A 26,145-nucleotide genomic window follows, 5' to 3' on the forward strand; every position below is an offset into this window, starting at 1 on the left:
CATATCAATTTAGAATTTAGAACTTATTTATTACTTATTTGGTAATGGTATTGCTTAATGCACAGCATCCCTGATTTTATAAGAAAAAAATTAAATCATCCATAGTTTGAAGCAAATCACAATATTTTACTCCCACTGAATGTGAGGCAAATATTGCAAGCTGAGCTTGACCTTACTGTAAAGCATTTATTTCAGTGGTTCATTGTTGCTGAAAAATACAGGCACTAAACAGGAGGCAAGTAGTGTCCCTTTTAAATGAAGACAGTAAAACTGACAACATTTTGTGAAAAATTACATTTACTAAAGAGAAGTGAAAGAGTGTCATTTGCTTTACTAAAAATACTATGCAAACAATTTTAGAGCACCTACAATCAGAAAACGACGGTGCTGATCAGACATGCTTGTAAAATTGATCAGCCAAACCAATGTAAATTAACACATGTACCACTTTGTATATAAATTTACTTCCAGTTTAAAAAAAAAACAGCTTGGTCTGCAGTGTATAGCAAACAAATAGGATCGAACACCCATGTGAGTAAGGTGTCGGGTTTAGGATTAAAGATTGAAGTCAGAATTAAAGCCTTTTGTCATATGACCAAAGTACAGTACATAAATCCTACTGTGAGACAGGACAATCTTCCTTGGAAGAAGTGTGGTATGGCCACCCGCCCACTGACAAACCGACTAGGATTTGACTGGCTCTTCTAAATGGTCTCTTTCTCCATTATCTGCCTTGTATTCAGCTTCTGAGATAGGCCCTGGCAAATGATGACTCTCCAAAAAGAGAAGTGGCTTTTTGATAGTGGATTTACATACAAGGGAGACCAACCTTGTCTTTCTGAACCATGATCTAACAAGTCTTATAGGTCACTCTTAAATCATCAGTTTCTAAAGACCAAAGCCTACATGTGAGTTTTGATCAATTTAGTTAATTAGTTAATTTAAACCAAGAGTGGCCAGCTGTCATCCTTCAGATCCAGGGGGTGTTGGTATTTTCACTTCAAATCACGTGTATAAGTGGTCAAAAACAAAAATTCAGTTCTTTAGAAGTGAGAGGTTTAACTTCTAAGGATTGCAGTTTTCTAGGATCAGTCCAGGTCAATCCATACGTAGAACGAGTTGCTTTTCCTTCTTCATAAATTATAGCAAAGTAATCTACACCAGAATCTGACATTTTTAGATTTGCATGTGCTGTTAGACAGACATTACTATTACTGGCTCTTGTTCTCCTGTGAGAAACTCATCCTATTCATATCCTTTAGAATTTTAAATCAGAATTAAATGAAAGTCACGTTATTTCTCCAATCAAAACAGCTGTATTTGGACCTTTATTTACTTTTCATCACTTTATTTGATTACCTGTGTTGTATTAAAACAATATATTCATGACAGAAAAACATATTAACTGATAAAATTGCTAAATTAGAATGTTATTGAAAACAGTCTTTAGAAAGCTGAGTGAGCACACAGAACTGTAAAAATAACCGATCGGACATACACTGTTGACGTCGAGTTTTAACAGCCGGATGTTATTGTTCCTTTTACCCGGAAGTATATCCTGTTGTATTCAGGAAACATGGCTGCGGACTCTTCAATGGAGCTTCTTTTTTTGGATACTTTTAAACATCAGAGTGCAGAGGTAAGATTTTTTTATCGTTGATATTGATGTTTGTCTCTTGAAATGTGGGTGTCTCTTCAGGCTGCGTGTCCATTAGTGATAATCGTTTTTAAAACAACGATGAGTAGCACATTGAGCTCTAGTTTCAGCAAGACCGTGTTTGCATCGAGTTCCTTGTTGTTAAAAAAAAAAACATGCAAAATATTTGATTGCTTTTGTTCTGCAATATGACACTATAGACATGCCGGGAAAGTAGTTTGCACCTAACTTTTGTCACTGCAACACTGTGTTGGTTTTTTAGAAGCCATTGTTACAAATGATACTGCCTTGACTGACATACGGTGCTTTTTATTATATTTCCGTATGGCATGCTACCTAGATTAAAACTGGAAGGTATAGGTTTAGCTTTACCTTCCTCTGAGCTTGGAATGCTTTAGCATGCACAATTTTGTTTTGCACAGGCTTTATGAATAAATAACAATCCTTCATCGGTAAATAAAATCATGGCGTCTCAAACGAATAATTTAAGGTCAGATTTCTGAAGAACCGAGCGCGTCGGCTTCCCACTGTCAGTGGAACTAACACAGGGACATTCGTAATCTAGGCAGAAGGCCCCGGACACTTCGAGACGGGTATTGGCTCATGTTTCCTCAAAATTCAAACAAATCGATGTGTTTATTTCCCCTGATCAGATAGTCTCCACCGCCGATCAGCCTTATTGACTTCCTGCAACGAATTTGTGAGAATTGGAAAGATCTATGAATTAAGAAAGGCCAAAACCAAATGAACAAAAAATGGGTAAATACCGATGGAGAGCAATAAACAACGATTGTTACCGTACTGTAACAATACTATGGACTTATTGTAATGCTTATTTAAAAATTAATAATTTAGCAGGCTATTCAGTTTAGCAATCCATTAAATTTCGACTTGCTGATGGGTTTTAACTCAGAAGAATGGTGCAAGTCCCATCCTAGCTGAATATGTCGTTTAATCAGGCCTGTCATCTGTCCTGCATAACTACAGGGCTTCCTGAGACCCTTCGATGGAAATAAATGAACAAATTATTACAAAATTATAAGTCCATTTCCACCGTGACAGTAACCAGGGTGTTTGTTTTTTTAAATGAGGCTTTAAGCAACATTATAAATATTATAAATGTACTAGCTCCTTAATTGTTGTGATGATACTTCTCATCTTAAGATCATGTTTGAAACCCTTGAGTATTGAATCTCTCCTAACATTCAGTGGGTTAACCAGGTTTGGTAACCTTAATACATTCAATACGAACACGATTGTGAAGGTAGCCAGCAAAATTTGAGCTCCTCCTGTTAAGGTGTGAATTAAGACTAACTAGGTTCAAGTGAAATAGAACTAAGTTATTTTTTATTCTTACAGCTATTAACCTGCTTAATACGGAAAATTGACTGTATTGAAAATTGATTTTACTTTATATACAGTATATATTTATTTTCTTTTTCATCATGCGTGTATGTCTTTTATTTGTTAATGGGTTCATGTTGTGTTATGTCATTTAGCTTCCTGCAAAGCAAATTTCCCATCTGGGACCATAAAGTAAGTAGATAGATACTTTATTGATCCCGTGAGGGAAATTGCAGTGCAACAACAGCTTAACACAGCAACAGTGTAATGAATGATACAATAATAATAATACAATACATACAATACAATCAGTACAGTGAGAAGTGCACTAAGAAGAGTTACTCACAGACCAGAACACACAAAGAACAAACCAGAACAGAACAGTACACAAAAAAGTCTTATTGCACAATATAAATATAAATGTATTGCACAGGTCCCTGGCATATATTGCCCAAAAACGGTTATAAATGGGAAAAAGAAAAAGAACACATGTATCAGTTTACTGTTCAGTCCAGACACAGGTCACTGTCAATGTTGCCTCTGCCCAGACGCAAGGTGGATGAGTTGTACAGTCTTATGGCAGAAGGCAAGAATGACCTCCTGTAGCGCTCCCGGTCACACTATTGCCGAACGTGCTCTTCATTCTCACAAGCATGCCATAGAGGGGATGGGAGACGTTGTCCATGATGGCCTCTAGTTTGGACACCATTCTCCTCTCAGCCACTACCTCCAGGGGGTCCAGGCCAGACCCAATGACGGAGCTTGCTCTTCTGATGAGCTTGTTCAGCCTTTTAGAATCCACTGCTCTAATCCCAGAGCCCCAGCATACCACTGCGTAGAAAATGGCGCTCGCTACCACCGACTGATAGAACATGTGTAGCATCTTACTACACACATTGAAGGACCTGAGCCTCCTCAAGAAGTAAAGTCGGCTCTGACCCATCTTGTCAATGGCCTCGATGTTCTTAGACCATTCCAGTCTATCGTCGACGTGCACTCCCAGGTACTTGCATGAGTCCACTATCTCCACGCCTCTCCCATGGATGTACAGTAGACAGGAGTAGGTTTGACCCTTTTCCTCCTGAAATCTACCACCAGTTCCTTTGTCTTTGTTAGATTCAATTGCAGGTGGTTCTCCCCACACCACTCCACAAAGCTGCTGACCAGTCCTCTGTACTCCTCCTCCTGTCCACCCTTGATACATCCCACAATTGCAGAGTCGTCTGAGAACTTCTGCAGGTGGCATGACTTTGAGTTGTATTTAAAGTACGAAGTATAGAGGGCGAAGAGGAATGGAGGAAGAACCGTCCCCTGAGGAGCCCCTCTGTTACTCACTACCTGTTCAGACACACAGTTCTGAAGTCTCACAGACTGTGGTCTGCCTGTCAGATAGTACTTGAGCGTCTGTAAGGCAAGGACACAGGAAGGGTTATAAATGAGTAGGGGTCATTTGACCCATCTAGTCTGTTTGGACTGGAATGCAGGACTGAAAAATGCCAGGTCAATATGCATTCACTGGACTGGAGAATGCTAGTGCATCCATCCTTTCAATAGGAATTACTGATGATGGGTGTGAATCATGCCAGCTGTAATTATTTCTGTTTGTTCTAAATACGTTCCAATTATATAATAAGATTTGCATTAAGGAGTGATGTTTTACAGGTGATCCAGCAGGTTTGTGATTAGACTGCTAGTGCTTCAAGAGCAACATTGGGAAGAATGACTGTTGATTTTTTTTAACATTCATTAAATTCTATGTATTACAAAGACAGTTTAAATTAGGTTTTGTTAATATATTTTATTGATTAAAAAAGTCAAGTAGGACCTTAGTGCCTAAATGAAGTGATTTGCTTCAGGGAGTCTTTATTTGCTCTGAGTCTTAAATTGTCTCAGCCAAAGAACATCACTATGATTTATTAATGATCCATATCAATGAAGCATGAGACCTGGTTGTGGAGTGCAATGTTTCTGCACAGTTGTAAGTCTGCAGAGTTTTTAATCAAGCACTTAGTTTTAATTCAATTGATTTTTATAGCTGTTTATCTTTACTCATCTTTAGTCATGCGAAGATTCAGTATGTCCGTCTGTGCAGTTAAGCTGTTGAAATATTTTTCTCATTTAATGTTAATTTATCGATTTAAAACTGTAAGCATAGATGCCTGAGGCATGTTTCCCAAGTTTTGTTTTTTTACACAGAAAAAGGAGATGCAATATATAAGCAGCTTTCATTTAAAAAGTTCTCTAGGTCTTTACGGGCAAGGCCATGCCCATCTGGAATCTGTGAGTTTTAGGGAAGCCAGCTTTTCTGGTAACAGAAGTGATAAAAGATAGTTTGAATGCACTAGACCTGCTCTTCACAATAAATGGGTAAATTTTAAAAGTATGGCAATGTATAGCATTTTACTGTGGAAAATCTTATTGTTTTCCCATAAGTAAATAGTCATGCAGAATCTGTGTTCAGTAATTTTAAAATATTCATTATGTATTTGCAGGTAAAAACCGATGGCCTGTATGCTCTATAAAGAATGTAACATTTTACAGATTTGTTGCAGTCATTGAATACCATCAGTTTACCTTAAAATGGAATTGTGTAATGGACAGCAGGAACTTCATCCCTTCTGTGCTTCCTGGGAGCATGAGACTGGAGATGATGTAACACAGGGCTTCAGCTAACTGGAGGACAGCTGTCTGAACTTATTTTCAAACTCTGAATGGAGAGTAGGAGCATCTAATTTTCTGTTAATTGTGGACCAGGATGTGTTTGCATGAGTCAGTGTTTCTAGATTTGATTTTGCAGTTTTGAAATAAATGCAAAAATATCTTGGATCCAGTGCTTCAATTCCTGCTTTAATTAAACGTTTGCAGAACTGCTCAAATGAAACTGTGCACCTTTCGTCTTAATCTTAGATAAGACCATGATGTTTTTGAATACTGTATAGGCAATTAAATCAGTGTTATCATACTATCATCATATGATCACATTTCTCCTAATAAGCAGCATAGAAAAGAACCAGCTTGTATTGCCTGGTTTTAGAAACGTGTATATATATATAACTTTGTGGAAATCTGGAAAAAAATGTTTTTGCAGCTAAGAGAATGCTATTTTCCTTCTTAAATCAGATGCAGCTTCAATAAATAGCCATGAACGTACCAGGCAGGTTCAAGCATTTGCAGCATGGTGATATGCTGTTTGAGCTATTCTCTAGGCTTTGTTCAGTGAAGGTCAGCACACCGAACTGATGGAGCCTCCATTGCAGTTATTTCTGGTCGAGTGCTTAAGGGAAATCTGAGCAGACCCAAGAAACAATTTAGAACCGGTTATGCCTGATTAACCAAGTTAATATTTGACCGTTAATACAGGTATTTAACTTTCAACCGTGTGCCTCCTATTACAATTCATTTACCATATGTTAAACGGCTGTACTTTATTTTAGTGAATTGTGAACGTTTTATTACTTTGTTTTTTTTTACGGTCCTCATTCTGTAGAAATTTAAAATGGTATTTTTATTTAGTTTAAACAAAAAAAAATTGCTGAAGAAGTTTGGTCAGGTTAGTTGGTTTTTATTTAAGTAGACCCTCATTCGCATTTAGATTTGGGAAAATACGACTAATTTATTTGTCTGACACCTTTATCCAAAGCAATTTACATTTGCACCTATTTATACAGCTGGGTATTTTACTGGAGTACTTCAGCTGAAGTACCAGGCTGAAGGGTTCAACAGCAATGTACTCTCCTCTCACTCATCTGGAATCTGAGCTTACAAACTTCCTGCTTGGAGTCCAGAGCCCCCGACACGTCTCTCTGAACAGAACTGTTCCATTTACCTGGAATGTGGGTGTTTTAACTCAACACAGTTTCTGACTTGTGGGGGAAATATTCATTCAGTGCCCTTGCTTGCTCTTTTTACCTAAGAAATTCCACCATTATCTTCGATACTTTTGCATGAATAGGTCGTTGGTAAATTATCTTCTTCCAACGAGATACTGTGTTAGAGGTGATCTGATAAAATCTGATAACAGTCCATCTCCATGCAGGCCGTACAAAGAAAAGTGTTCAATAGAAATGAAGTGAAGCAGAGAGCTGGGGCTCCTTATTTCAGATTCATTTTAAAATCTGAATTCAGTTGAAAAATGCGAGAAGTAGCCTGGAATCCCTGAAGTCCTGAAATGGTGTGTTTCCTTTGCCTTCGATGTTTCAAACACAGGACAGTCACTGCGAGCTTTGATGGAGATATATTTTGATGCCAGGAATTCAGCTTGTTGGAAAGTACAGGAGCAGATTTACTAAATCTAATGAATGTAATAACATAAGTAAAAGTTCTACAGATATTTTAAAAGCAAAGAAGATATTGTATTGTAATTAATTAGCTTGACAGAAGAACAACCCATAAATACATATGTAATATATATTTGTTTTTCGTTCTCAATAGCTGGTGCTCATGTCTTGTGTACTTTGAACTAATAGAAGCAGTTGTCTGTAAATCAGATCTTTTTATATGTTATTCAAGGCTATTTTGTAGCCTAGAACAGGTGAACTGGACAAAACAGGTTCGTAGGAGATTCTTGTGGTTAGTCCGTCCTTTCAAGTTCTTGTGCTAAGTCAACAAACAGGCTTGTTTCTTGGCAAGAAAAACACGTTAGAATCCACACCCCCATTGAACAAGCACGACCCACCACTGCCTGTTTTTCATGCAACAACTGGATGACTTTTGACAGGTGGTATACATGAGTGTGTACCAGTGTGAAAAGGGTTACACTGACAGGCCATATTTGGGGTTATGTATTACTTTAAAGTGGCCTCCAACAATTTCTGATTTGATTTTTACTCATGTTTTAACTTTGACTTCAGTTAATCAATATCCTAAAAGTTTGAAGAGTACCGATGTAATACAGTCGATTGATTACATGTTGACTAAATTATACCGGGTTATACTGACGGCATCTCACATAATATTCTATCTGTACAAATTGTTAACTTAAAAGGAAGATAGCACGTCAGTTGCTTAGACAGAAATCTTGATAAAACCTTTATGTAGAAGACTATCAGTGATCATTGACTACTGATAGGTCAAGCATTGATATGAATAGACTGATGCATCACTTCGGTTTTAGCTGTAAATGGTTTGAAGATAGCTTGGCTTACACCCCAGTGCTTTATGACCAGGCTTACATCCAATTAGCTAATTTTTAATTATCATCCTGAACATTTTCAACTAAGGAAATATAGTGAGTGACATATATATATATATTTGATGCTTCTTGGTAAGGGATTAGCATCATAATACTTTGATTTTAATTAATTTTAAATTTCCTTGAAAATTCAGAGCCCTGAAGAGGCAATCATATTTGCGGAGTGCTACAGACAGCTTTTCGTCTCCCCTTTATTAAATAAATATTTCTGCTCATCGTGAGAATTACTTACACCATTTATTTTTCTTGAGAGGCTTGAACCCGAATCATTACAGATGAAAATAGTGATAACTTGTTTACTGGAAGAGATGTGGGTGTATTGAGCAAATTGAAATATGACTTAACGGTGCATTGGAATCCTTCAGAAGTGGGGTTTTGGCATCAGCCAGCCACTTAGCAATCAAACAAACAAGCTGAGGTGAAAGGCCTCCCTCTAAGTTTTGATTATTCTCAGTTTTCGTGCTTGTAAAGTCACAGAGGCAAGAGTGCCGTGTTCGTGTTAGAAGAGTCCAGTATCTAGCTAAGCTAACACAAAAGGCATGAATTAAATAGGAACTTTGACACCCTGCCAGTCACGAGTGGCAAGTGTGTGGCTTGATGCCAGCTCTCTGTTTGCCAAGGCCATCTTACATCTGCCCAAAGCAGACCCACCGTGGGTTTGGAGTGAGTCTTGTGGACGTCAGATGAGACTGGTATATCTCAGCCATAATTTCTTGTATTTAGAGTGACAATGTTTCTTTTTCTCAGGTCAATTCTGAAATTGTCCGCACGTTTGTTTTTGTAATTGCATTGTGTTTTCCTTCATATAAGTGTCTTTTGTGAAGATCTATTCAAATCCCATACTAGGGAATGGTGTGTGTTTCAGAGGTGTGCTAAATGGTTCTCTGTTTTTTCATGCAAGTGTACCCCCTACTAAGACAATGCTAAAGCATTGAACGGCAGTGTGAATACTATTCCTTTCTTGCTAATTTATTTGGCTGATGATTTTATGCAAAGCTCTTTCTTTATATTATACAGCTGGGTATTGTACTGGGAAGTTTGAAATTCTTTGTTCAAGGTTGTAACAACAGTGTCTTATCTGGGATTTAAACTGTCAGCCTTCCAGTTACAAGCCCAGGGCCCTGACCACTGCGCCACACTGCTCTTTATGTTGTATCGGCTCTCAGATTGACTACCCGTATAATATCTGATCTTTGTTAACGTAACATCTGTGTAGTGCCCAAGCTGTACTAGCATTGCTGCAGAAAAACAAATTCAGCTACATCCTGCGGCTGCAATGTGATCCATTTCAGAGTGTTTACTTGCGCAAATTGTGCTGCAGAGGTAGGACAAACACTATGCAGTATTATGTATTTTTGTAACTTCATGTCAGCCTATCTGTTTGTGTATGCAAATGTACTCAAACGAGCTTAAAATATCTTCAGCCTGCTTTGGCTTATACACAGTAAGTGCCTGAAGCGGGAAAAAAAAAAGATCATTATGAATCTGAATTGCATTCTTACTTGGAAACAAATGAGCCTTTTTTTCCCCTGTTTCTCCACAGTTCACGAATGTGGATGTGGTCCGCTTTCCATACGGAGTCCTTATCACAGAAGTGCGTGTGATTCCTCCTGGCATCAAGCCCCACAGCAGCTTGCCGGACAACAGACTGTTTGGGTAAGCCGTCTGTGTCCTCCCTCCTACTGTTATGACTTGCCACTTTGGTATTGTTTGAAATAATTTCATTGTGTCTGAAGTACTGTTACTGAGATTTTGCCTGGCTAGATTCTCTGTTGATGATGCCAGGATATTTCAGTGCCCGTTCAATCAGCTGAAGCTCACCTAGACCCCATTTGCTCTTGCTGGTTCTCGGTGGCCTCAAGTTTCACCCCTCCCCCAGACCTACCCTTGGGTTTTAAGGCCCCCTAGTGCGGTCATACCTGTGAGTGACAACGCCTGAATTTCGATGGAAGCCTGTGATGTCAACATGAAAAGACCAAGTGGTCGGGTGATATGACAGGAAGTGGTGAGAGTGATTTCATTGTTGCTATGTTGGTATCCCCGTACATGCACTGCTTTGGTACTTTATTATTTACATTCTCTGACTGTGTCCAGACTGTGGTTTATACTTTCTAATATTAGCTGCTAACAAGTATCACTTAAACAAACCAATTAAGATTTGTTGGTTGCTGGGAAGAGCTCAAATGTGCCTAGTTGACACATTCTCTCTGCATAGTGAAAAGTGGTTTCTGGACATTCTACTCAAAGCCTTTTACAGGTAAGGGGGATCCCCTCCGCCACCACCAGTGTGCAGCCCCACCTGGATGATGTGACGGCAGCCATAGTGCGCCAGAACGCTCACCACACACCAGCTCTCAGTGGGGAGGAGAAAAGAGTGATGAAGCCAGTTCAGAGATGGGGATTATATGATTGGTAAAGGCCAGGGAAGAATTTGGCCAGGACATCAGTGTTACACCCCTGGGATTTTTAATGACAACAGAGAGCCAAGACCTTGCTTTTATGTTTCATCTGAAGGATGGTGTCTTTTTTACAGCACATTGTCCTCATCACTATACAGGGCATTAGGACGCACTCAGACAGCAGGGTGAGCGCCCCCTACTGGCCCCACTAACCTCTTCCAGTAGCAAGCTTAGGAGGTCTTCCATCCAGGTACTGGCCAGGCTCACACCTGCTGAGCTTCAGTGGGCTGCCAGCTGTGAGCTGCAGAGTGATATAGCTGCTGGCTGAATGGGCAGGATAGGTGATGATAGAACACGTCTGTAACAAAGTTACACCAGTAAAGGTGCTGAAAGGTAGGTTGACCTGTCACTGAGGTTTAGGATATGTCAGTTAGCACTGTGGTCTCCTAGCTCCATGATCCTGGGTTGGATTCCCACTTTTTTGGGGAGTTTGCGTGTTTTTGTTCCAGGACTATTTTCTTCCCATCTCCCAAAGACAGGCAGCTTTGATGGGACTGGGGCGGGGAGGGGTAAAAGGATTTCATGCTTGTGGGGCTGTGTTCTCAGCAGAGGCAAATGGGACAGCGGAGCAATAGAAACAGACTGTGATGGGCTGAATTGTTTTTAGCCATCACTGATGTCATTGCTTAAGACATTTTTAAATTAAACACTTTGAGACCATGTCAAATTAGTCATATTCAAACACAAAGAGTTGAACTTGTCAACTCCAAGCTCTGGAGCTTTTTTTGCATTCCAAGAGCACCAGTTCCACCTTTTCCCATTGTCTGTGGTCCTGCAATTCCCCACCTTGGGCTGCATCAAAAAGGTAGCCTGAAAAAAGTCATATCTCATCAGTAGACGGCATTCACACCTGAGAAGAGGTAGTCCTGAGGTAACATGGGGCTGACCTAAAACTCCTGTGTCAATGTAGTCCTGGGCCACAGAACAGCAGCAGCATCACCACCTTGCAGCTTCATTTCCTGGCAGTCCAGAAGCACAGCAGGGCTGGGGTAGGAGACATTACCTGTATCTTCTGATTGTTCGCCATGAGCTTCTCAGCGGTTTAAATTATTGAGTCCCTTGTGTTTTGTTATGTTTTCTACACACAGAAATGATCTTTTCCCATAATTGTCTATGTCATAATAGATCTCTGCTCTTAATTGGCAATCCCTTAATGATATACAAAAACAGGGGTGAATGTCGTTGTGTCACACCGTCCCGTAATAATCTCTCACTGTGATATATAGACTCAATGGCTGAATTCCACCTGGTGTTTTAAAATAAATCTCTGTGAAGGAGTTTCGCAACCCAGTTTCTGGCTCAGTCTTCATGCTAATGTCTAACCCTGCCCTACTATTGAGTACCTAAAACAATAAAAAAAAAAAACCACAAATAGTTCAATTAAATGTTCAGGAAACCTAATTAAGAAAGACGTCCTGGAAGAAAAACCATAAGAGAGAGGGATCCAAGGTGCTGCTGCAGGTGGTGTTGTCTGACCAGTGGTTAACGCTTCTCTTTCTGGAACTGAATTTCGAAATAACCCCTGAAGTATGGGAACAGGAGGCACTGTGCTGTTCTCATGATGAGGTGTTAAACTGAGCTCCTGTCTTCTTGGTCATGAAAGATCCCATGGCATCGAATGAAATAGTGGGAGTGTTAATAACGTTTCAGTTCTCCACCTGGTTGATGATGATGATGATAATGATGATAATAATAATAGTAATAATAATAATATTTACCTCTGCAGATTGCCTCAGTACCCCCACAGGGGCATCTACTTTTTTAAACCAGCTGCAATTCTCTGTTCCAGGTGTGATTATCTTATCTCAGTTGTTCTTAAATCCAGGTATTGTGTACAACACTCATTCCTGCTTCAACCAGGATCTTGATGTTTAAGAAAGGCACACATTAAAACACTCCTTCTTCTCCTAACCTGTGGTTTACCAATTTGAATGTGTTGATTTTAGAACTGGCTTTCCTTTTTAATACTCTTTAAAAAAGGTAGGCTGCTTTTTCAGAGAGCCACCCCTGCTGAGACTTGTGTTTTTTTAACTTTGGCTACAGTGAACTTTGAAACCTTAGCCTTTCACCAAGACTATTGAAACTATCAAGTCTAAACCAGATTTCATAGATATTTAAGATATAAACCTTAGCTATTTACCTATTGCAAATTGGTCTTGCATTATGTTGGACGGAAAAACATTTGTTATTAAAAAAAACTTTTTTGTATTTGACACAGTTATTCAAAAATTAGTAATATGAAATGTTTATTGCTGTGGAAGTTTGATCAGTTCTGGCCCGAGGAGCCTGTGGCTCTCATACAGACATTTATCTCCCTTTTCTGTGGAGCTTAGATATTTTTCAACATAATCCTTGGTGCTTGAAATATTTTAATGAAAAATAATGTATTTAAATAATAACAAAAAATGAGACCAGTGGATTATTGTGATTAAAATAGGATTGAACTGATCTCAAAAAGATACATATGGTACATATCTCCTTTAATTCTGGAAATAAAAAGATGAGAATCTAATGACCCTTCCCAGATTCATTCTAATGCTCACGACATCATCATTAACTTGAGAGATGGCTTGTCAGTGGGATTTTAGTGCGCTCCACTTTTTTTTTGCCTCTCAGCTACTTTTTAGTTGTCAGGCTTTTTTCTAGCGGCGACAGTCAGGGCTTTTTCAGTGTGATCTCTGGGCGCCTTTGAACCCTTGCTCTTTCCTCAGGGAGACGTCGCCTCATGCATTTCAGCTGGACCTGTTCTTCAACAATGTGGCCAAGCCCAGCGCTCCAGTGTTTGACAGGCTGGGGAGGTGAGTAGCTTGGCTTCAGCAGGGCTTTTCATACCCGCTGGATTGCATTGATCATGGCCAGGGCTGAAAAACATGTTAGTGTCCGTTTTTGTCATCTGGGCTTTGTAGGTTCTCTTTCCCATTATAAAGGCTGTTAACTGAATTCTGGACTAAAACATGACCTACGTCAAGAGGGAAAAATGTACAAAATGTTTTCTGTAAACCTTGAGATATTGTAGAAAATGTCTATTCGTTTTCTAACCTCTTTATCCAATACAGGGTTGTGGGGAAGCCGTAGCCTTTCCCAGCATGCAGCGGGGGTAAGGCAGGATACCCTGGATGGGACACCAGTCTATCATTGGGCCTACACAGACACGAGCACAGATATAGACGTGCACACACTCGCACCAGGGCTAGTTCTCCCAGACACCAATTCTCCTGCCACTATTTTTTTGGACTGTGGGAGGAAACCAGAGCACCTGGAGGAAACCCACATGATTGTGAGGCGAACGTACACACATACAGCACCAAAAGAACAGAACCCACTGCGTCACTGTGCTGCCCATTAAGAAACATGTGTTTAAAAAGTTTTTTTATTCATTTTAGTGTAATTATGCCTTCATACGATGGATTGGCATCTTATCCAGGCAAGTCCTGTCTTGCGTTATGTGCTTCTTGGATAGGATTTGTGTCGCCACAGCCCTTACCAGGAATGACATTGCCTCTCGTGACTGATGATTACACAAACGCAGCCATAATAAATAAACTGTGCTGTTTAATTACATGGTAATCACTAAATGCAAAACCCCCAGGCTCTGTGAACTCTCAATACACTTAATACTAATAAATAAACTTTGTTTTAGATAGCACCTTTAAAAGTGGCTTTTCAAAGTGCTTTACAGTTAGAAAGAAAAAAAATATGCTGGAGGTTTCGGAAATGATCCTCTCTTTATACATTAGCCCTGTAGAGCAGAGTGTCAGCCAATAAAAACGTCCACTTCCTGGTTTGTAACTGTCACCTGACCAATTGTATCCCACCACTTGGTCAGGCAACCGAGAGAGTCAGCTCATTCTGCACTGCCCTCTGGGGTCTGTGGTGTACTGCCACAGAACTGCCACCTTGTCTCCCCATGCTGCCCTCTTGCGGTACATTTAATACTAATTTAATGTAGTGAGCTGATGGCAGTTCACCACAGTACAAAAACAAGGACCCTAGAGTCGATGTTCAGTGATAGAATTCAAGATATGTGACATGAAAACCCACTGCTTTAGCAAAGGTGCACTAGCTCATGATGTGTACAGTAATTCAGCTCGGCTCTGACTCTGAGGCCTTCAGATTTATTTTACTTTTACCCTGAGACTTTCTGACACTGATGGTTATGAGTTCCTAATAAAGGTTAACTCCCTGTAATTATGTTTGCATTAACTCAAAGCTAGTAAACACACGGACAATTTCCAACTGTCAGAAAGTCTTGGCACTTGGCATGCCTCATTTTCTGTTCTGTGGATTGGAAAGGAATATTTACTCCTTGTTTACTTCTGTTTTTTCTGTTAATATCTTCACAATGTCCTACGTTTTCCATGAAGTGATCGAATACTGAAAGGAGAGTAAATGTGTTTCTGTTGTCAGTCCTTCAGGAAGATATTACTTGAAATTCCTCATAAATGTAAGAGGTTTGTGTCACCCTTATGTTATCTGGGCCAAATGTAACTCGTAAAGGACAAACTACACACTTGAGGACGGACTTTTTTTATAAGTTTAAAACTTGCTGTATGGTATGAATCAAGTGATCACCTTTTGTAACAATCTTGGGCAATAAATGCTGAGTGAGTATGTTTTCCTTGACTGAAACTAAGCCGGCTAAGAAGGCTGCCACTCTTTACTGGATGTGCTGGAAGAAACTGAACTGATGATGATTCAGTATTGGCATAGCTCACACTACTTTTGCATTTCATATTAACTATAACATTATGTAATTGTATTAGGATGGAGTGCCTTGCAAAAGTTTTCACCCGCTGCCAATAATGTCACATTGTAAGGAATTCCAACTAAATACACACGAATTCAAAAGTGTAATTATTAAATGAATAGTATCATATGATTAGGAGGTAGAATGTCAGCAAACCTGCTTGTTGAAAACTATATCCAAGTTAGATTTACTGATTGCATAAGCCCCTTAAGTCCATACGTGGTGGAAACACCTTTGGCAGCAGTTGCTTCTTAGGTTTGGACAGGTCTCTACTAGCTGTGTGCACTGGGATGGTATACATTTAACTTGTGCTTCCTGGCAAAACGTCTCCAGTTCTGACCAATTTGTTGGTGTTCGCTGATGGCCTGCAGTCATCGAGCTTCACCCTACATTTCCTATTGGACTGAGGCCGGGACGTTGACTGGGTCACTCAAGGACATTTCACTCCTGCCTTGCCAGACCACTAGTCTTGTGCTTCAGATAATTGCTCCATCCACTCACCTCTCAGCCCTGGCAAGCTTCCCAGTCCCTGCTGATGGGCAGCATTCCTACACCATGAGTTTTCAGTCACCATGCTTGACAGTTAGGATGGTGTTGACTGATGTAATGCTTTGCTTTTAGACCAAAACCTTAAGTTGAACATGTCAGCAGTGTCATATACATGCATTGTCATAGAGTCTTTTTCAGTAACAGCTTCTTTCTTGCCACAGACACATCTAGGCCACCATTTGTGTAAGACATTTGGAATATTATCAATGTATGAGCACTGACTTCCATGCCCAATATGGAACTTTGCAAACCTGACCTGGGTGATATTGCCATACACCACGTCTTCCCTCTTATTACTTGGTGACTTTCAATTTTCTTACAACCTTTTCATGATCTGTATTTCTTTACCACAATGCCCCTGACAAAAGCTCCTTCGTTTTCATGTGTTTCAAGTGTTGTGGCTTAAAGTTTAATATCGATAAAGCTGCATTTACTCTATAGTCAGGATAAACCAATTTCGTTACTCAGGGAGACCATTGCACTAATATAATGACCTTTTAAATTAATCTTTTGCACCTGAATGTAAGTGTTTATATAGGAAGGGGCGTGAATAATTATGTAGTTGATTACCTTCTGTTTTTTTCAAATCTGTGTTTTGTACATATTATATTTTTGGAATTTATTGGTTAGGAGTAGTATTTAAAAGTATCTTGACTGCAAGCTCAGATGGGGAAAAAAAGGTGTGTAAACATTTACAGAGAGGTGAATAGTTTTGTATATATGTATATATTTACTATAACTTTAATTAAAATATTGATTTGATTTGTATCAACAAGTCTGAGGCAATGCATGAGATTTGTGAAATTGTGTATTTTAATCACATTATAGTCAGAACTGTTCAGTTAGACGTAGATTGTGTACAGAGGATAACTGGTTTTTGAAGTTTGAAGTTTTTTTTGTGCTGGAATGAGATGTTGTTTTTAATAGTACAATGTATTTCCCCCTTTTTGCTCCCTTCTCCAGCCTTGAGTACGACGAAAATAAGTCCATTGTTTTCAGACCCAGTGGCAAGGTAAGGAATTGTCTTGTGTCTATTGCGTGAGGACGGTCTGTAATTGCTTTTTGAAAGTCTTCTGTCTTCTGTAGACTCCATCTAGTCCTTCTCCCCTCCATTCTTTTTCTTTTGTCAAGAGCTTTATGCTTTGTATATCTGGTGAAAAGGCACATTCACTTTTCTTCTGATAACCACATATGAGCTTTTCTGTTTCAGTCCTTTTCTGTATTAAAGCAGTGCTGTCCAACGTTTAGTACAAATGCCCCAGAATCTCGAATTAAATGGGGAGCTGCAGGAGAGTGTGAGATCCAAAGGAATGGCTTGAGATTAATTTCACACTGAAATGTAAAAGGAAGATGCAGTTTTTTTTATTCTACTTTTGTCTTGTCAATGCTCTGCAGCTATAACAGTGTGATTTTTCATTTTTCTGCTTTACTTTTCAGTGTGGGTTTGATCTCTACCTCTAATTTTAGGGATGTGTAGCTTTTGTAATATTCGTAATGTGTAGTGACATTTTCACAAATCAGTGTCCTGAATGAATTGTTTTCATCTGAGGTGGGAAATTTGTGTATAAGGCTGAAAAACTGAAAGATGCTCAAAGTAAAAGAGGTCAGGTAATGTACTACACTATAATATGCAAATCGTGATACTTTTTGAGATTGTTTTGCAATTTTAGACACTTTACATAGATTTTAATACTGTTTGACCTTGTGTAAACAGTACTCTCTCTGTAGCGAATGAAAGCCTGCTTACGGTGATCCCTAGATTTTTAAGCATTAGATACTCAGTCAGCAGTATTTACTGATATGGAATGAGGAAATCATCTTTTTGCACCCATTACTAAATGCACATTTTCTGCATATCAGGTTAGTTTTGAAACCACTTGACAGTAATTTTTAGGACGGTGAAACACCGGCGTGTTTGTTTGCGTCCATGCAAAAAAGGCTCTGGCAGGTATGACTCATTTACATTCTTCAGCTCTGAGCTGGATGTGCTCTTGTCAGAGCTGCGATCTGTCAGTCTGCAGTCTGTGTCCTGCAAGAGGCTGCTCCCTCCGCCCCCCTCTTTGCAGGCTGTCTGCCTGCAGGGCTCTTGGTGGGTGAAGCTAAGGGACTCAGAGGTGCCTGGTGAGCACCACACCCAGTGTGCCTCCAGTAAAATCCACACACATTCCACAGAGGACAATCCTCGTAAAAATCTTTTTATTCAACCACTGTTTTCGCATCAGCGGATGTTAATTGCTTAATGCTGTTAGAGGTTCATTGGGAAATTAAATTAATCTGTTGTGAAAGAGCTGAATTCAACATTTCCTCTGCCTGGAGGTGTTTGTGGATGGTCAGTGTAGTGCCTACCTCCCTCTCACTCCGTTCTTACTTTCTAAAAGTAAACATTTAATGTGTTTTATCTGTTGCTCTGATGGATTGGACTGTAGAATAAATGGGCTAATATATGGGTGTTTAATAAAAAGTGGGGACCTTGTGGTCTGCCTGTCTTGTTTGGTGCTTAGTATCTAATTGATTCAATTCTATAGTTTTAACATGAACCTGGACTGACTAGCCTGCGTTTACATCATAATAAAAAGGACGTTTTAATGCCTTTATGGGCTGGTGGGACTTTGAAGTCTTATACTTCGAGTAATTTGAAGGCTGCAGGATCGAGGAGGCTGCTAGTCAGAGACAGACGGGTTCCACTAAATCAAATTGAATCTCAGCCATATTCAAGGTGCACAGTCTGCAGGGCTTTGCTTTGCTTTGCTTGAATGAAAAAAGAGCTGCTCTTCTGTAGACAGGAGCCTGTAGTAAAATATTTAGCCTGCCGTTTGCTCTTCTTTGAGTATTGCACAGAGAAATAGTGTAAAACTGTTGTAGATGTGATGAAACACTGTTTTTATCTGGTACTTACAAAGATGTCTGTAGCTCTGCATTTGTTTTAAGCTACTCTTGTCAGTATCAAACTTTTATTTAAGAAAGAACTTTGGACATAATGCTATGTAGGGAGCAAACCAGAGTTTGTTTTGAGCTCTGTCAAAGCATTTCAGTATTTTTTGCGTGATTTCTAGTATTTGTACTTTATGAAGTGTAGTACCTACAGTGTTACAAGGAATTAAATATCTCTCTTGCTAATGTGACAGAGATGCTGTCACCCCTCCCTGTCATTTCACATCACCATTCAGTATTGGTTACCTCATGTATATATTTGTAAACATTAGCATAAGGAAATTTAGGCCAGCTTTTCAGTCACGTGTATGAATGCATCAGGTGTTAACATGGTTATGATGTATTATAAGAATATAAACTCGGTTTAGTTTGCTTATATTAGTGGTTCTTGGTTTTTTATTCCACAAACATGCGGTTTCACTTTCACGCTTGCCTAGGGTAAGAGTGATAGGCTTGTTACTCTTATTTTTTGTTCAACCGTATTTAGTTTTAATGGTCTTCCAGCAGTTTGCATTCCATGTTGCTTTTGTCGAATGTGTACATGTATTTACTCACTCAAATAATATGTGACAACATTAATCTAAATAAATTGCTGTACTTTAAGCTTATCTCTTATCACCAGAGGAAGATTATAAAAAAGATTTTCAACAGTTTGTTTGCACATAAATCCAAAGTGTTGTTTCTAGTAGACATTAATGGTATTTAGATACTGCTTTAGATGTTGTGTCGTAATAGTTTTGCTTTGAAATGAATTATTTAAATGTTGAATTTTATTGCTTCAAATTTACACTGTAGAGAAGCTCCGAAATGCATCTTAAACACTTCTTACCTGGGTTTGCAAGCTGAAAAGAAACAGATAAATGTGCAAGACTAAGAACTTGTGGGAACTTGTAAGTAACACAAGATGAGACTTCTTAGAGACTGAATAACCATGGAGGAAAAATCCATTCTGTGTACAATGTTAAATAAGTACTTATTACGGCAAGAGAAAGAGCGGATTAAAGTGTTGATTGATTTACTTTTCTATATCATGATCAATTGTTGATAGAAAGTTCTCAGTACTGGCTGTGTTTGGGTTGTCCTGGGTTTTCCATTATTCACAGAGCTTGGATCATCACTGCCGGCTTTTGTCTGGCCTGGCTTGATCTATCTGCTCTCTACAGAAGTTAATTAATTGGCTTTGATTATTAATAAACTAAACGTAAGATGATTGGTAACAGGTTTGCCTAGCTGCATTTGGCTAGAAACCTTTGCAATGTTTAGAGGTTTTTTTTTTACTATTGTTGCCCTTTGGAAATGAAGCGCATACAATTTGAACACAAATAATTGTAGTATGCAATCCTTGTTGGAAAAAAAACTAAAATTAGTCATTGCTAAAGCTAGTTCTCTGGACATAAATATTATTATTGAGTAGATCACCTAGAAATGTACATTTAAAGTCTGTTATAAAAATATAAATGTTAACCAGAACTGTGCAGCACAGTACATTCAGAAAACAAAAGTGATTTGCTGCTATCATCAGATCAACGGCATTCACTTTTTTTCCATGGAAAGTGTTCCTCTGCTGAATAAGCAGTTTGGTTATTTTTTTAAATATATTTTAATACCCAACAACGTTTTCAGCACACAGATTAATGTCCTCAGTCCTGGCTTTGATCCTTTTCTCACAAAGACAGTTTATCTAGCACCTACGTGATCTTGTATTTTGCGACCTGCATTGCTGTACATTTTTTATAAGGCACGAGCCCGCATTATTAATCCAGATTTCAATCCGGGCATGTTTGGTGAGCAGTGAGCTGGCATGAAGCAGTGAAGCAGGTACTTTAATCTGCCCAGAGAGTCTCTGTGTAGTTGCAGAGTTTCCAGTGGCATGGTGTGGCATCTTTCCGGGGCGCTTGCTGACCCGGGCTTTCTGGTTGCCAGGTGAACACGGATGGGCTGGTGCTGAGAGGCTGGTACACCAGCCTGACGCTGGCAGTGTATGGCACCGTGGAGAGAGCCCTGGGTCACGAGCGGGACTCCCCGCCGCCGCCCCCGCCCCCTCCGCCTCCGCCCCAGCAGCAGGCGGGCCTGAAGAGGAGCGCCAAGCATGGTATGTGATGGAGTGCTGAGCAGCCCTTAACTACCGCGTGTCGTGAAATTGCCCATCGTAATATACTGTGCTAAATGACGTTACATACCTTCCCATGAGCCCCAACGCTTCATATACCCAAGCCACACCGCGTGTTCCTTACAGCAAAGGTCCTAGCGCTGAAGCACGCGGCGACTGCTTTGGCCTCCAGTGAGACCTGGGTTTCTAATATGCAGCGAACAGCAGTGTACGATTCAGGTGTGACTTGCCCGACACACGAGAGCTACCGACCGTGGACCTGCAGACCGAGTGATGCGTGTGGTTCTCGTTGAGCAGACTGGGATAAAGAAGACCAGTACAACGGCAGCCCACCCAGACCCCAGCCCAGAGGGCCCAGGACGCCCCCGGGCCCCCCCCCACCCGATGATGACGAAGAGGAAGCCATCCCAGAGTCAGGTAGGGCTCCTCGCGCGCAGCGCTCCAGCTGATCCGCACACATGGCAGTGCAACGATGGAGGCAAAGCTCCACACACTAGTCGTGTTTTAGACATTATTGATTTCCCAAAGACCTGTTACCAGGGCGTCTGTTTATTTTTTTCTTTGCCCGAATCTTTCTTTGAATATATCCTATTTATTTTATAAAATGTATTTCTATTAGAATTATAAATATATTATGTATACATTTATTATATATTATTTATCTATGCAATATACAATACATTATACATATTAATGTTAAATATATATAATATATAATATTATATCACCATGTGCTGTATAAATAATTTTCATTATAATTATATTTCTTTGAAGTTATCCGTTTAAATTTCCTTTTGCACTACTGAGTTATAAAAGCTCAAGAGCATATGGTGACTGAGGTTGGCATTCAAGTGTGACGCTCTGGTGCCGAACCCGTACTTTAGTGACGCCTCAGAACAAGGAGAGGAACCTGTAGAACCAGTTGTTAAGAGACAGTGCCCTCCTGTGGTTTCAGTGGGCGTGGACAAGGACGGGGGTGAGGAGGGCCGCGACGACTACCTGGAGCCCATCTCCCCCGAGCGGGGGTCTCTGCCCCCTGAGGAGCAGTACTCGGACGAGGGGGAGGCCGAGGAGGAGGGCGAGGAGGAGGAGGGGGCCGAGGAAGAGGAGGAAGACGACGACGTGAGGACCGAGGGCAGTGCAGCCGAGGACGAGGAGGAGGAGGAGGAGGAAGAGGAGGAGGAGGACGAAGGAGAAGGTAGGCGAGGCAGTGGCAGACTGCACCTCACTGTTCTCAGGAGCCCCTGCAGGAACGTGTTTGAACGACAGCCGGGTCTTAATATTCGCAAGGTTCAGTGCCGAGAACTGTCATGATTAGCCACTTTCAAGCATAACCAAGTCCAACTCACGCCTATAGCATCATATAATGTACTACAGTGTAGAGAAGTATGCTTAAAAGACATAAGTAATCCTCCTTTATTTGATTATTAATGTACTAATGTATTGGCTTTAAGTTAAATGTTGATTGACTTAAAAAGAAACAACAGTATTCACAAAACTTATAGTAATCATTTAAAATAAACAGATCAAATTCCTCTGCTACGTCCAGCCTTGACTTTCTCGCTCTGCCTCCTTGGCTGGCATACCCCACTGTCATGAAACGGGCAACAAAACTGATCATCGAGCCCGTAAAGTCCTCTCCAGCCCATCATTCCCCACACTGCCATATCATGAGCCGAGTGTCGTGATATAAAACAAGACAACGCTGAGATGCGGACGCTGGGGCTCCCTCACCAGCTAGATCTGTCATTGCGCCCCTAATTTGAAAGTTGCTCTTAACTTGGTTTTCGTTCCTCTCTGCTCTTCTCCCATACAAGACCCCATTGGCCAGACCGAATCAAGAATCTAAATTTGCAGATGTTGAGAACCTGCTGTATTTCAATTAAAAAGAATTGACCTTTTGCATTGCTATTTCTCCGAATTGGTGCACGACGCAATACATTTCAGAACCTCCAGCGGTGGGTTAACAAGCACTGTGAAATGAAAGAAACAGAAACTCTTACAAAACATTTTGTAAATGGTCACTAAATTGTATGAATATTTATGTGAAGATTTGATACAGTGAGGACTTTTTTTTACAGCAGGAGTTTTTTAAGTTTGAAAGTATACTCCAGTAAAAAGATTGTGTTCTTGAAACCCATTGCTTCTCTCTTCTGTGTTGTCTTGATTGAACCTTTAATAGGCGATGATGGCTATGAGCAGATTTCTAGTGATGAGGAAGACCTGGAGAATGGGACTTTCAAGCTCCCTAGCTTTGACATCAACTATACAGATGAGGACCTAGCTGCAGTGCCCAGTATGCAGTATGACCTCTATGAGAGGGAGATCCGCCCCCTGCAGTTTTTCAGCCCTCCTTACAGGACTAAGTTTGAGACAGAAGTGAGTAAAATGAAGGACTCTGATTTGCAGGAAGATCTGCTGGTGGCTGCCGAGTCTTCGGCCAAACTCGTTGAGCTTCTGGAAACATACAGGGAAGACAGAGGTTCCAAGTGGGTTATGGCTTTGGAGGAAGTGCCAGGCCTGTTAGTGAAGGGCCTGAGTTACCTGCATGTGAAAGACTCAGAGCACAACCACCTTAAGCAGCTGGTAGAGTGGACGGGGCACGCCTTGTGTCTGCAGTCCGCTCTTGCGCAGCCGATAGCTTTTAATGTCAGACAGCTGAAGGCAGGAAGCAAACTGGCCTCTTCTCTTGTGGAATGTGGGACCCAAGCAGTGCTGGCTCTCCTCGAAGGCAAAATCATCAGCAGACTCTTTGAGCTTTTGTTTGCGGAGCATGTGTCCTCCTCCTTGAAGCTCAACACGTTGAAGTCCTTGGACAGCCTCATCAGTGTTTCTGAAGGGATGGAAGCGTTCTTGAGCAGCACGCTGGAAGGCCAGGACAAGAGCGGCTATCCGAAGCTGGTGGAGCTGATCCTGTTAGACCAGACCGTCCGAGTGGTGACAGCTGGCACTGCCATCATCCAGAAGGCCCACTTCTATGAGATTCTGTTGGATCTGCAGAAGACTGCAAGTGCGTGGGCGGAGAAACTTCCCTCTGCACCAGGCCCCAGTGAATGCGAGCCCGACCCGGACTCTGGGCAGGAGAAGTCCACCAAGGAGGAGGAAGGTGAACCAGAGAGCCCCATGGACATGGATCACCTCCTGGCTTCTTCTAACATTACTGAAGGAGACTTGGAAAAGCTCATCAGCATGCTGGATGAGCTGCTGCATCTCTTGGAAACAGCGCCCCACACTATGATCCAGCCCCCTATCAAGTCTTTCCCCACCACAGCACGCATAACAGGGCCTCTTGAGAGAGATGATCCTTATCCTGTTCTCTTTAGGTGAGAGCTTGCATGCATGATTTGTGCTCTTCTTTTCATCAGCAGGATATATATTGAATATGTAGATGTCGCCAGCAGCCATATCACCCTACAACTCACAAATAGCAGCTCAGCAGGTGTGAGCCTGGCCAGGACCTAGATAGGAGAGACCTCCTGGGGAAAAACTAAGGTTGATGCTGGAAGAGGTGTTAGTGGGACCAGTAGGGGGCGCTCACCCTGCAGTTTGAGTGGGTCCTAATGCCCCAGGACAGTGATGGGAACACTACACTGTAAAAGGTGCCGTCCTTCGGATGAGATGTAAAACTGTAGTCCTGACTCTCTGTGGTGATTTAAAATCCCAGGATGTTGTTCAAAAAGAGTAGGGGTGTTACCCCAGCATCCTGGCCAAATTTCCCATTGGTCTTTACCACCCATGGCCTCCTAATTTTACTCATTTATGAATTGACTTCATCCTACCCACTGATAGCTGGTGTGTGACGAGTGTACTGGTGCAATTTGGTTGCTGGCACATCATCCAGGTGGGGCTGCAAAGTGGTGGTGGAGGAGAGTCCCAGTTACCTGTAAGGTGCTTTGAGTGGAGTGTCCAGGCAAGCGGTACATAAGTGTAAGCAATTATTATTATTTTAAATGAGATGTTTTGTGAATCACACTACAAATAATGAATAGGGGAAAAAGTGTAATACCAGCAGTATTTTAATTTTGAATCTGCTCTTGGCCGAGTGCGTGTGCTCTGAACGCAGGGTCTTCACGTGCTCTGATCCCCCCCGCAGGTACATGCACAGCCGACACTTCCTGGAGTCTCTTACAGTGGTCCTGTCCAACCCAGCGGCCAGCGCCCACCCCGGAGTGCTGCAGGCTGTGAAGGACCTGCTGCGCTTCCTGGCACAGACTCAGAGAGGCCTGCTCTTCCTCATGGCCGAGCACGATGCCACCAACCTGCTGGCAAGGGTCCTGACTCAGATCCTGGAGCAGGAGCCCGAGGAGGGCACCCCCTCAGACGGCCCCGCCGAGGACAGCTTCGCCCTCTGGCTGATGCACGCCCTGCACGCTCTGCAGTGCGTGGCGGAGCTGTTCAACCACTTCGCTGGGGAGGGGGGCCTGGAGGAAGGGGACATCCCAGGGGTCCTTGGGACCCTGCACAGCCTCTACCTCATCTCCTTCAGCTCCACAGGCCGCTCCGCTGTGTCCCACATCTTCAGCCTGGACCAGAACTTCTCCTGCCTTGTGACGCTGATGGAACACTATTCCAAAGAAGGCTTAGGGTACAGCTCCTTTGTTTCTATTAGCAGTGAGGAATCAGGTGGCAGTTGGAACACGTTCGGTCTTTTCCTTAGCCACACTGCTGATAGGTGGCATCTTCGTGCCTCAGAAAAGCACAAGTACAAAATCTTTGGTTTCTTATCATCTGGGATATTGAATGCGTTCAGGAGAAGAAGGCAAATCCTGTTACAGTGGCATGGAGAAGGCCAGTACCAAGGCACAGTACTGTATTACTAGTAGTCTGTGCTGTTAATCAGCTCACTAAAAGGCAGTGTGCTGTTCTCTCCCTGGAATTGCATTGTCAGTTCTCTTTCTTTGTGCTTAGCGAATGTTCGTTCTTTTTCAGAAGCTTTTTACGGCAAAGTTATTCACGTTTTGAGGATCATCGGAGATTACACACTGGTTTGAGGTTAATTAACCTTCCAGGTGTAGTCTTAGTGAGTGGCAGAGTTTTATTACTTGATAATAGTGCTTCATGGCTCCTGCTCCTCTCATCTTGGTCATCATGATCTTTAAAATCGTCTCCGGGGTTAACAGGAGCTCCTCCATGTGGCATCACCTGTTTTTTTTTCCA

At 41.3% G+C, this 26,145-nt stretch overlaps 1 protein-coding gene across 4 annotated transcripts in view; it reads left to right on the plus strand.

Annotated features, from left to right (window-relative positions):
- Positions 1-1,564: 1,564 nt before the first annotated feature.
- The window catches only part of virma (vir like m6A methyltransferase associated), a 45,114-nt gene continuing 20,533 nt past the window's right edge, over positions 1,565-26,145 (plus strand). For all 4 annotated transcript variants that reach the window (XM_088928913.1, XM_088928915.1, XM_088928914.1 and 1 more), the window contains exons 1-9: positions 1,565-1,639; positions 9,736-9,848; positions 13,363-13,449; positions 16,911-16,959; positions 20,802-20,970; positions 21,286-21,405; positions 21,944-22,186; positions 23,171-24,311; positions 25,082-25,573. In XM_088928913.1, the coding sequence (XP_088785039.1) occupies positions 1,577-1,639; positions 9,736-9,848; positions 13,363-13,449; positions 16,911-16,959; positions 20,802-20,970; positions 21,286-21,405; positions 21,944-22,186; positions 23,171-24,311; positions 25,082-25,573 (2,477 nt within the window). In that variant the 5' untranslated portion in view covers positions 1,565-1,576. The remainder of the gene's footprint in view (positions 1,640-9,735; positions 9,849-13,362; positions 13,450-16,910; positions 16,960-20,801; positions 20,971-21,285; positions 21,406-21,943; positions 22,187-23,170; positions 24,312-25,081; positions 25,574-26,145) is intronic.

Source organism: Atractosteus spatula, chromosome 12 (assembly GCF_055471065.1).
Source record: "Atractosteus spatula isolate fAtrSpa1 chromosome 12, fAtrSpa1.hap1, whole genome shotgun sequence".
Lineage (NCBI taxonomy): Eukaryota > Metazoa > Chordata > Actinopteri > Semionotiformes > Lepisosteidae > Atractosteus > Atractosteus spatula.